The 12,820-nt window shown below is 49.6% G+C and overlaps 1 protein-coding gene across 1 annotated transcript; it reads right to left on the reverse strand.

Annotated features, from left to right (window-relative positions):
* Window positions 1–163: 163 nt before the first annotated feature.
* On the reverse strand, window positions 164–12,431 carry LOC135990107 (olfactory receptor 14A16-like). The gene is made up of 2 exons (XM_065637527.1): window positions 12,219–12,431; window positions 164–1,111 (listed from the first exon to the last, which is right to left on the reverse strand). The coding sequence occupies exons 1-2, from the start codon at window positions 12,429–12,431 to the stop codon at window positions 164–166; spliced, it is 1,161 nt and encodes a 386-aa protein (XP_065493599.1).
* Window positions 12,432–12,820: the final 389 nt, after the last annotated feature.

Here is a 12,820-nt window from a genome sequence, read left to right on the forward strand (position 1 = left end):
AAACCCATAAATAAATAAACATAAAATTAAATTAAACATAAATAATAAATTAAACATAAATAATGAAACATAAAAATAAAATAATAAAATATAAAAAAGAACTAAAGATAGTCCTGACTTTTCCTGGGATATCCTGTGAGTCTTATAAGGTGTATGGGGTATCTTAATGATGCTGAGGTAGTATGCGTTCAAATATATTCCTCAAGGAATCCTTGATCTCTTTGCTTCTCATGCTGTAGATCAGGGGGTTCAGTGCTGGAGGCACCACCGAGTACAGAAATGACTCCACTAGGTCCAGGGATGGGGAGGAGATGGAGTGGGGCTTCAGGTAGGCAAACATGGCAGTGCTTACAAACAGAGAGGCCACGGCCAGGTGAGGGAGGAATATGGAAAAGGCTTTGTGCCATCCCTGCTCAGAGGGGATCCTCAGCACGGCCCTGAAGATCTGCACATAGGACAGCACAATGAACACAAAACACACAAATCCCACTAAGAGACTGACAGCAATAAGCACAACTTCCTTGAGGGAGGAGTGTGAGCGGGAGAGTTTGAGGATCTGGGGGATTTCACAGAAGGACTGGTCCTTGCACAGCGGTAGAGAAAATGTACTGGCAAAGTGAAGCACGACATAGAAAAAACAAGTGCCAAAGGCAGGTGCTGCCGTGTGGACACAAGTTCTGCTGCCCAGGAGGGTCCCGTAGTGCAGGGGTTTGAAGATGGCAACGGAGCGGTTGTAGGCCATGATGGTGAGAAGACAATACTCTGCTGAGATAAAGAAGAGGAAAAAAAATACCTGGGCAGCACATCCTGCATAGGAAATTGCCATGGTACGCCAAAGGGAACTGGCCATGGATTTGGTCACAGTGATAGAGATGGAGCCCAGGTCAAGGAGGGAGAGGTTGAGAAGGAAGTAATACATGGGAGTGCGGAGGTGCTGGTCACAGGCTATGGTGGTGATGATGAGGCCGTTGCCCAGGAAGGCAGCCAGGTAGATGCCCAGGAAGAGCCAGAAGTGTAGGAGCTGCAGCTCTTGTGTGTCTGTGAATGCCAGGAGGAGGAACTGTGTGATGGAGCTGTGGTTGGATGTTTTTGATTTCTTGCTATAGAGTCTCTGTTCAAAAAAGGAAGGGAATGGGAAAAATTATTACATATTTCTCTGAGCAAAGCCACACCATTTTTCATAGAAATACCCCCAGCCCTCCAGATAGCATGCACATCCTTTCTCTGGTTTGTGCTGGCTGAGTGTACTGTGAGGAGCAGGACCTCTGCCCACATGCTGCCAAGCAGCCAGTTTTGCTCTGCTGCAGTGGTGACATGGGAGATACTTTGTGACAGCTCTGAGATTCACAATGAATGTTAGGTGCAATCCACTTTAAATGGAAAAGTTTAATATCTGTGCACATGACGCTGAAGAGCTTGGGCTGCAGTGGAGACAATCAGCATGTCTTTATAATTATTTTATCTGTGTTTTTTTTATTTTCCACCACCATATCAGGTGAGTGGGTTTTTTTGCAGGTAGAGATCCTCATTTCTGTGATTGACGATGTGAAGAGTCTTGAGACGAGACAGGCAAAAAGGCTTCGCTTCCTCTAGCTCAGTGCAGAGTCAGAGAGCAGAAGTGTCCATCAGGATCTTAATAATCTTTCCTGAGCTTCAGTTTGTGCCTCCTCGAAAATGACTTCAGACAATAATTAATCTAATTAACCAAAACAACTAGACTTATATGGGAGCAGGAGAGCAGTGTTTGAAAGGGCAGATCTGCAAACTCTTCTCTGTCCCAGCCCAGAGGTGGAGATGTGATGGACAGAGCAGGATACGACCTCTCACCGAGAAAAGCAAAGGAATCTGAGAGGAGACTGCCGACCCCCAAGAAAAGTCGCAGCACTCCTGGGATCCTACAGCAGAGCTGGGCCTTTCTGGGGGCAGCTCGTGAGCCCAGCAGAACAGGCAGAGCAGAGTCAGGGCTCCTGAAGATGGCGTGTCCCAAAGGGAGAGTCAGATCATTGCCCAGCAGACAACGCCCAGTAGACATCTCCAGAGAAGGACCAAAAGGGCTCCTGAACACACCCTGCTCTGCTGCCTGGAGCTGTCCCTGCCTGCAGCTGTGTTTCTGTCCCCAGGTATCCTCCCTGTCAGTGTCACAGACCCCATCCCACTGGTTGTGTGCTCAGCTCTGCCCTGCAGACCCCTGCCAGCAGCCGGGCACTGCCCAGGGGCAGCTCTGTGTGGGCCGGCTCTGATGAGAACATCAGACCAGCCCTGATGAGGCTGAAAAAGTCATCCTGATGCTGTCTCACAGGTTTATTCACCTCTAAGAGAAATGAATCTCGAATTTCAGTACCTGCCCTGAACTGAAAAAATAATTTGTATGTCCCATTGTACAACCAGAAAACTGAGAGTAGAAGACTGAAATACCCGGATCCTTTGCTTTCAGGTAGCCCTCATCTTGCTGTGCTTCTTTAAACATCATCTGGGAATGTCCTTGAGTGATCTGGAGCTGTGAGCAGCTGTGACCCAGGCAGCACTCTCTCAAAAGCAGAAGGACCCTTCCCTGCTTGGGGTCTCTCCTTCTACCGAGAGCTTCTCCACACAACATCGTGGGGATCTCCTCGGGCAGGCTGAGCGCTGACCCTGGCAGGTGGCAGAGTCCCTGCCCCGGCACACAGCCCTGGGGTGCAGGGACCCTGCTCTGAAGGACAGCCCTGAGCACCCCTAGGTGTACAATCAGCTTCACAAATGTTCAAAATTGCCTGAACAAGGGCCCCATCCTTACAGATCCCACAAGCTGTGGCTGTGCCAGTTTTAGGAGTTGCCTCCAGGAGGTACAGATTCATTGCCCTGCACCCAGAGACTTACTGTGTCAAGGGCTGCAGAGATTTCTCCTCCAGTAAGGTCTCAGTCATCCTCCCAGTCTGGACCACCTTTCAGCTCTCTCTGCCTTGCTCATCTCCCTGAGACACTCAGGCAGTGCCCTCAGCCCTGCTGCGCTTTGCAGAGGAGCTGCTCCTGGGCAGAGCTGTCTCTCTGCAGCACTGCCACTTGCCATGAGCTCCCTCTGTCCCAGGAGCCCAGCCCAGCTCAGCAGCACTGGAGCAGCCCAAGGCAGCACTTTACTGCCCTTCCTCACTGCCCCCAGCCCTCTCCTGTGCTCCCTCTGGGTGTCACTGGGACTCCAGAGGACCATTCTTGGAAAGAGTAGGTAATCACTGTAAGTAATCACTGGTGTCCCCTCTCTCACCTCTGCAGAGACTCTTCTTTCCAGAAGTGTCCTTTCTCCTCTCAGACACACAGTTAGGTCTGACACTCTCTTTTCCTTGTCTCATCATTAGACAGGACAGTTGGACAGTGACAGAGAGGGATCTCCTTTAACCATCCTGAGGGAAGGGATTCATCTGAGTCAATGGATGCATCTCATTCTGGGTTTGTAGTCCTGGGGCTAGAAAGGGACAAGGGTGGGATTGTCAGAAAAGGAATACTTCCTGTGTGAAGGAGTTGCTTGGATGTATGGAGCTCCTCGCTGGGAGATTCAACAGGTTGGGTGAGCCTTTGTGTGTGAGGCTCAGAGGAAAGGCCAATTTGGGTGACACCATGGTGGGAGATAAAGAACCTGCAGTCAGGGGGAGAAGGTAGACGAGGTGTAACTGAAGCAACTCCAGCAAATCTCCAGATCAGTGACCTGGGGCGATTTCTGGGGACTTTAATTACCCTGACATTCACTAGAGGGGGAACACAACATTATGAAAACAGACCAGTAGGTTTCTGGAGGGTGTTGGAGCAATTTCTTAGCCAAGCCACCAGCCGGACCAACATAGATGACACTCACCTGGATCACATCTTTGCAAACCAGAACCGATCAGGGATGTGAAAACCAGTGTCATCCTTGGCTGTAGTGACCATGAAACAGGGGGTCCCAGCAGACTGAGGAACGGAAGGAGCAGAATGAAGGTGTCAGATCTCAGGGGGAAGACTTGGGCCTATTCAAGGTCTTTTAGTTGGGATCTAATGGGCAGCAAAATTCCCAAAAGATGAGCGGAGGAGCTAAAGGCTGTTTAGCTTGACTTTGATTGAGGAGTGTATTCCTTAGCATGTCCTCTTGGATCACAAGTCAGAGCATTGCATTCTGCATGGTTGAATAAGTTGACAGGTAAAAAAATGGTAGGCTGGTTGGGCTTACAGGGACTAATCCAATAGAAAATAGAAAATAAAACAAATTAATAAATCAAAATACATGTATTATTGCTTTTACAGATTTAAAAATTCCTTATGCTCCAAACGAGTCAAAGGGGCCTGATGAGATTCATCCAAGGGTGCTTAAAGAGCTGGCTGACATCACAGTGAGACCTCTCTCTGTGATTTTTCAACACTCTTGGGAATCTGAAGAGGTCCCAGAAGACTGGAAGCTGGCAAACATTGTCCCAATCTACAAGAATGGCAACAGGGATGACACCAGGCAACTACAGGCCTGTCAGTCTCACTTCTGTTCCTGGCAAAATCATGGAGAAGATTGTTCTGGGAGTTACTGAAAAATGTCTGAACGACAACGCAGTCATTGGTCCCAGCCAGCATGGGTTCATGAGGGGAAAGTCTTGCTTAACCAACTTAATTTCGTTCTATGACAAGGTTACCCACCTGGTTGACCAAGGGAAGCCTGTCAATGCGATCTTTTTGGATTTCAGTAAAACCTTTGATATTGCCTCTCACAGTCTCCTCCTGGACAAGATGTCCAGCACACAGCTGGGTAAACAGTGCAGTGGGTGAGCAACTGGCTGATGAGCCAGGCTCAAAGGGTTCTAGTAAATGTGATTATGTCGGGCTGGTGCCCAGTCACTAGTAGGTTCCACAGGGATCCATCTTGGGGCCAGCGCTCTTCAATGCTTTTATAAATGACTTAGACTCAGGACTTGAGGGATTGCTTTGTAAGTTTGCTGATGACACAAAACTGGGGTGAGCTGTTGACACTCTCGAGGGCAGAGAGGCTCTGCAAAGGGATCTGCACAAATCGGAGAACTGGGTAATCATCAGCCGCATGAAGTTCAACAAGACCAAGTGCCCAATTTTGCACCTGGGACACGGCAACCCTGCCTGTACATACAGACTGGGGGACAAGATGCTGGAAAGCAGCTCTGCAGAGAGGAAGGTTCTGGTCGACACCAAGTTGAACATGAGCCATCAGTGTCCCTGCCAGACAAGAGGGACCCATGTCCTGGGTGCATCCAGCACAGCATGGCCAGGCAGGCAGGGAGGGGATTGTCCTGCTCTGCTCTGCACTGGTGCTGCCTCATCTGGAGCACTGTGTGCAGGGCTGGGGACACAGGATAAAAAAGAAATTAAGCTACCAGAGAGTGTCCAGAAGAGGGGTACAAAGTTGGTGTAGGGTTTGGAGGGGAAGCCGTATAAGGAGCGGCTAAAGTCACTTGGTTTATTTGACCTGGAGAAGAGGAGACCTCATCGTGGTCTATGGCTTCCTCACAAGGGGAGGAGGAGGGGCAGGCACTGAGCTCTTCTCTTTAGTGACCAATGACAGAAGCCGAGAGAATGGCAGCAAGATGTGCCAGGGAAGTTTTACTCTAGACATTAGGAAAAGGTTCTTCAGTCAGAGGGTGATGGGGCACTGGAACAAGCTCCCCAGGAAGGTAGTCCTGACAGTGTTCAAGAAGAGACTGGACAACGCCCTCAGACACATGACGTGAACTGTGGGGTTGTCATATGCAGGGACAGGAGTTGGACTTGATCCTTGTGGGTCTCTTCCAACTCGGTACATTCTATGATTCCAGGAAAATACTTTTCTTGTTGTGAGGCAGAAGGGCTAGTTTGTTTGGGGTTTGTTTTGTGGTTGTTTTGGTTTTTCAAGAACAAGTTTGGAAATCAGGGTGCATTGACTTTCAGGAGGACAGATGCCTAGTGCCACTCTGAATCTGCAGTTTCAATTGGAGGGGTTCAGTCACACATGGCCCAATGAGATCACTCCCAATCCCAGATGCGAGCATCAGGCATACCAGGGCATCCTGAAAGGCACCGAAGGCTTCTGGCCAGGAACTGAGATTGACCTGCAAAGATGAGGGACTTTTCTCAACATTTACAGAGTATGAGAACATTTTAATTTTAACTAGCTTAAATGGTTGTATACTTTTAATAGAGAGAATGTTTATCTGTGTTGCCATCATGGAACCTCCCAGGAAGTGTACTGCTGTCAGGAAAATAAACCTTGATCTTCCCAGCACTTGCTTAACCACTACTCCATCCAGGCTGGAGTATATTGAATCTTACTATCTTTCCAGTATTTCCACATGGCCTGATTAAACTGACCATTTCTCAGATCATCTCAACAGACTCAGTTGTCGAGATCAGCTGATCGGAACCAGCTCGGCCGGAGCTGTCAGAGCGATCTCGAGGTAAGGAAAAGCGTGGGGGTGGGTTTCAGTTTCGGGACCCGGCAGCCCTTGCGAGCGCGGCTGACGTGGTGTGGGTGTTACCACGGTGACGGTGATCACACCCCCGCCCCTTGAAAAAGCTTCAGGGAGGGAAGGGACACGTCGCTGCCCACCAGGCGCTGGGAGAGACAACCAGCTTGTGACGCGGGTGAGTATCACCCACACTGTGCTGCAGCGGCGGGTGGGATAGCTCGTGCAGTAGGACGCAGAGCTTATCACTCCTTGCTTGTTAAACCCTCTCAGCTACTGCTAGTGTCCCAGACTGCTGCCGACCATGGTCTCCTCCAGGAAGAGAGTTTGCCTCAAAAAGGCTGTGTCGACTCAGACAGAGCTACTGCCTCGAACCGTGGCTGTCCAGGTGTCCGGCTGCAGGGAGTGCCAGAGCCTGCTGCTGCCAGGGGAGGGAGGCCAGCATTCCACCTGCGTGAGGTGTGAGCAGGTGCAAGATCTGCTCGGCATGGTTGCAAAACTTAAGGAGGAGATTGAGACACTGAGGTCCATCAGGGAGTGTGAAAGGGAGATCGACTGGTGGAGTAACTCCCTGGCGTGCCAGGCAGAAAGGCCCCAAGGGGGAACCCCCCAAAAGGTGAGGGACCCCCTGCCCTGTCGGGCAGAGAGGGAAGACCCTGGATAGCCCCTGCCCTGTCGCTGTTGGGCAGAGGAAGGGGACCAAAAAGCTGAGGAGGGTTGGAAGCAAGTTCCAGTTAGGCGTCACGGGCAACCCCCCTCCCTACCTGCTTTGCTTCCCCGGGTGCCCCTCCGTAATAAGTTTGAGGCCCTGGATATTGAAGAAGATGTAGGTGGGGATGTGGTGCAAGGGCCGCCTACAAGGTCACATAGGAAGAGGCGATCGACTCCATGCCTCAAGACTGCCTCCAATAAAAAAGAAAGAAGGGTAATTGTAGTAGGCAATTCCCTTCTGAGAGGGACAGAGGGCCCGATATGCAGAGCTGACCCTCATCATAGGGAAGTTTGTAGCCTACCTGGAGCCCGGATCAGGGACATCACCAGGGTGCTCCCCAACCTGGTGCACCCAACGGGCTACTACCTGCTACTGATCTTCCAGACAGATGGGGAGGAAGCTGCATCCCGTAGTCTGAGGAAAATGAAGAGAGATTTCAGGGCGTTGGGATGAATGGTGAAAGAGTCTGGGGCTCAAGTTATCTTCTCTTCCCTCCTTCCATTTTTGGGTGATGATGTGGGATGGAATAGAAAAATTAAGTCCGTAAATGATTGGCTTCAGGACTGGTGCTACAGGCAGGGCTTTGGGTTCTTTGATAATGGCTGGTTTTATAAGACACCAGTCCGGACAGTGATATGTGGGAAAGGTTTATCCCACAGGGGTAAAAAGATGCTGGGACAGGAATTAGCAGGGCTCATTTGGAGGGCTTTAAACTAGATTCGAAGGGGGATGGGGTTGTAGCTGGGCTTGCATCAGTGGGGCAGCATGCTGGAATCCATAAAGACCGGGAGGCTCCCCATACCCCTAGAGTGAAATCAGTGTACTCGGCTTGCTCCCTGAAGTGCCTGTACACCAATGCATGCAGCATGGGGAATAAGCAGGAGGAGTTAGAAACCTGCGTTCGGTCAGGAGATGATCTGGTGGCATTAACAGAGACATGGTTGGACAGCTCACATGACTGGAATGTGGTCATGGATGGCTATGTCCTTTTCAGGAAAGACAGGCCAGCCAAGCGTGGTGGTGGAGTTGCTCTTTACGTGAGAGAGCAACTACAATGTATAGAGTACTGTCCAGGTGCAGATGAGGAGCAAGTTGAGAGTCTGTGGGTAAGAATTAAGGGGCAGGCTGGCAGGGGTGACACTGTTGTGGGTGTCTATTACAGGCCACCAGATCAGAGTGAGGAAGTTGATGAGGCCTTCTACGGGCAGCTGAGAGCGGCCTCACAGTCACAGGCTCTCGTTGTTATAGGGGATTTTAACTACCCTGATATTTGCTGGAAGGACGACTCAGTCAGCCGGCCACAGTCTAGGGGGTTCCTCCAGTGCATTGATGACAACTTTCTGATGCAAATGGTGGAGGAGCCGACTAGGAGAGGTGCGCTGCTGGATCTGGTCTGGTTGAAGGGTAAAAGGAGGGTCTGGTTGAAGCAGTAAAGGTGGAGGGCTGCCTTGGTTTCAGCGACCATGAGATGGTGGAGTTCAGGATCTTGTGTGGTGGGAGCAGAAGAGCAAGCAGAATTGCAACCCTGGACTTCAGCAGGGCCAACTTTGGCCTTTTCAAACAACTGCTGGGGGAAACGCCATGGGCAAGGCTGCTTGAAGGTAAAGGGGCCCAAGATAGTTGGTTAACATTCAGGGACTGCTTCTACCAAGCTCAAGATCAGAGCATCCTGACGCGCAGGAAGTCGAAGAGGGGAGCCAGGAGACCTGTGTGGTTAAACAGGGAACTACTGGGCAAACTCAAGTGGAAGAGGAGAGTTTACAAATCATGGAAGGAGGGGCTAGCCACTTGGGAAGAATATAAGGCTGTTGTTAAAGAATGTAGGGAGGCAACTAGGAAAGCTAAGGCCTCCTTAGAATTAAACGTGCAAAAGGCGTCAAGGACAACAGAAAGAGCTTCTTCAAATACATGGCAGATAAAACTAACACCAGAAGCAATGTAGGCCCACTGATGAATGGGGTGGGTGCCCTGGTGACAGAAGATACAGAGAAGGCAGAGTTGCTAAATGCCTTCTTTGTTTGTGTCTACACTGCCAGAGGCTGTCCTGAGGAGCCCCGTAGCCCTGAGGCCCCAGAGGAAGGCAGGGCAATGGAGGAGTTTGCCTCAGTTGATGAGGACTGGGTTAGGGAGCATTTAAGCAATCTGGACATCCATAAATCCATGGGAGCTGGCTGAAGGCACTGCTGGACCACTCTCCGTCATCTTTGCCAAGTCTTGGGAAACGGGAGAGGTGCCTGAGGACTGGAGGAAAGCAAATGTCACTCCGGTCTTCAAAAAGGGCAAGAAGGAGGACCCGGGCAACTCTAGACTGGTCAGCCTCACCTCCATCCCAGGGAAAGTGATGGAACAACTTATCCTTGGTGCCATCTTAGGACATATCAAGGGTAAGAGGGTCATCAAGGGCAGTCAACATGGCTTCACCAAGGGGAAGTCATGCATGACCAACCTCATAGCCTTTTATGAAGACATAACAAGGTGGCTTGATGATGGCAGAGCGGTGGATGTGGTCTACCTTGACTTCAGCAAAGCATTTGACACCGTCTCCCACAGCATCCTCACGGCTAAGCTGAGGAAGTGTGGACTGGATGATCGGGTAGTGAGGTGGACTGCAAACTGGCTGAAGGAAAGAAGCCAGAGAGTCGTGGTCAATGGGGCAGAGTCTGGTTGGAGGCCTGTATCTAGTGGAGTGCCTCAAGGGTCAGTACTGGGACCAGTATTATTCAATATATTCACCAACGACTTGGATGAGGGAATTGAGTGTACTATCAGCAAGTTTGCTGATGACACCAAGCTGGGAGGAGTGGCTGACACGCCAGAGGGCTGTGCTGCCATCCAGCGAGATCTGGATAGGCTGGAGAGTTGGGCAGGGAAAAATTTAATGAAATATAAGAAGGGAAAATGTAGAGTCTTACATCTGGGCAGGAACAACCCCAGGTTCCAGTATAGGTTGGGGAATGACCTATTAGAGAGCAGTGTAGGGGAAAGGGACATGCAGGTGCTGGTGGACAGTGGGATGACCATGAGCCAGCACTGGGCCCTTGCGGCCAGGAAGGCCAATGTCATCCTGGGGTGTATTAGAAGGGGGGTGGTTAGTAGGTCGAGAGAGGTTCTCCTTCCCCTCTACTCTGCCCTGGTGAGACGTCATCTGGCATATTGTGTCCAGTTCTGGGCCCCTCAGTTCAAGAAGGATAGGGAACTGCTGGAGAGAGTCCAGCGCAGGGCCACGAAGATGATTAAGGGAGTGGAGCGTCTCCCTTATGAGGAAAGGCTGAGGGAGCTGGGTCTCTTTAGCTTGGAGAAGAGGAGACTGAGGGGTGACCTCATCAATGTTTATAAATATATAAAGGGTGGGTGTCACGAGGATGGAGCCAGGCTCTTCTCGGTGACAACCAAGAGTAAGACAAGGGGTAATGGGTTCAAGCTGGAACACAAGAGGTTCCACTTAAATTTGAGAAGAAACTTCTTCTCAGTGAGGGTGACGGAACACTGGAACAGGCTGCCCAGGGAGGTTGTGGAGTCGTCTTCTCTGGAGATATTCAAAACCTGCCTGGACGCCTTCTTGCGTAACCTCACCTAGGTGTTCCTGCTCTGGCAGGGGGATTGGACTAGATGATCTTTTGTGGTCCCTTCCAATGCCTAACATTCTGTGATTCTGTGATTCTGTGTGACTCGCTGCAGATACGCATTTTCCTGTGTCCATCTGGTTTTCCTCCTCCTCTCACTCTCCATTCCCTCAGATGTCTCTCATGTACTAGATGCTGATTTAAGTTTCAGGCAGGTTAAAGGTGCTGCGCCTGTCTGCCTGACTGTGTCTTCAGCCAACTCCTTCATTACTTCTGTCTGCCCTTTCCTACTAAACTTGCTGGAGATTTTCCATTCAAATGTACATGTGGAATTTAGTGGAGGCAACTTGGACTTAAGAGAAAGCTGAGGAATGGATTTTATTCTCTGTTGAATGACTCTTTTTCCTTGGTTTTTGTTTTTGTTGCTGTTGTTCTGTTAACTAAGAGAAATGCTGTGTTTGTGAGCAGCCACTTCTCCAAGTAAAGCTGGTGGGAATTGATGCTGAGATGTTCAGCTCCAAATTGAGTGGGAAAAGCATTGATTTTAACACAAGTGATGCAAGTCTCACATGACCAATGACAAATGGGGGGTTGGGATGAAGAGTGTCTATAGAGAGTCTGACAGAAAGATCTTGCTTTTCCTACATATCCAGACTTCATTATGAGACACTTTGCGTCAATATGAATTGGTGACTGTTGATGTTGTTTATTCTGTAAGTAAGAAAATATAGAAAATTGCAAAAAGAGTAATTCCTTTACAAATGTTCTTTCTTATGGAAATATTCATATTTAGACTATATTCAGGTATCTCTCTAATTAACCACACAAGAATGGAAGAGTTAAAGAAAAATACGCAGAGAGCCTTGGCAAGTTAGGGTATTTGCATTTCAATGACCCCTCTGGTGGCAGGTTCCTGAACTGCAGATTCTGAAAGAAGACCGAACAAATCGCTGAAGAAATACTTAGAATGTGATTAAAATTCTCCAAGTTTCTGAGGGTTTTAGTAGGCCCCTCGAGAGCCATCACAGATGAAGCTATGAATCACAGAATCGTTGAGGTGGGAAGGGGTCTCTGGAGATGATCTAGTCCGACATACTTGCTAAAGCAGGTTCACCTAGAGCAGATTGCACTGGCATCCTTACCATAAAGAAGTTTTTCCTCATGTTTACATAAAACCTCCTATGCTCCATTTTGTGCCTGTTGACTCTCAAGCTATTGTTGGGCACCTCTGAAAAGAGTCTGGTCCCTTCTCTTGACACGCATTCTTGAGATATTTATAAGCATAAATAAGGTGCCCTCTCAGCCTTCTCTTCTCCAGGCTGAACAGACCCAGCTCTTTCAGTCTTTCCTTATACGAAAGATGCTCCAGACACCTCAGCATCTTTGTGTCCTTCTGCTGGACTCCCTCCAGTAATTCCTTGTCTTTCTTAAAGTGGGGAGCCCAGAACTGGAGGCAGTACTCCAGATGGGGCCCCACCAGAGCAAAGTAGAGGAGGAGGATTCACCTCCCTCGACCTGTTGGTCACACTCTCCTTAATGCACCTCAGGGTACTGTTTGCCTTCTTGGCCACAATGCTGACTCATAGTCAACCTGTTGACGACCAGAACTCTCAAGTCCTTCTCTGCAGCACTGCTTTCCAGCAGGTCTGCTCCTAACCTGTACTGGTGCCTGGGGTTATTCCTCACCAGGTGCAAGACCCGGCACTTGCCCTTGTTGAACTTCATTAGGTTCTTCTCTGCACAGTTCTCCAGCATGTCCAGGTCTCACTGAACGGCAGCACAGACTTCTGGGGTATCAACCACTCCTCCCCTAATGTGGGCCAAATGCTGAATTTAGTAAGAGCAGGAGCAGATGGGGCTCAGGTACCTAATGGGTTCTTCTCTGTCTTCAACAGCAAGATCTCTCAGGCCTTTGTTCCTGGAGGCAGGAGTCAGGAGAACAACCAGCTGTGGATGGGGATCAAGTCAGAGGTTACTTGAGCAAACTCAGACACCATTTCAGAAACAGAGATGGGTCACTTGACCAGCTCCCTGAACACAAATATTGGCATGTCGTAGCACCTGGGATTCCCAGGAGCACCCACCTGTTTGACCAAAGGAATTTTATTCCTCTCGTGGTGTCCTAGCCTATCTTGTGACCCTTG

This window comes from Caloenas nicobarica, chromosome 6 (genome assembly GCF_036013445.1).
Source record: "Caloenas nicobarica isolate bCalNic1 chromosome 6, bCalNic1.hap1, whole genome shotgun sequence".
Classification (NCBI taxonomy): Eukaryota; Metazoa; Chordata; class Aves; order Columbiformes; family Columbidae; genus Caloenas; species Caloenas nicobarica.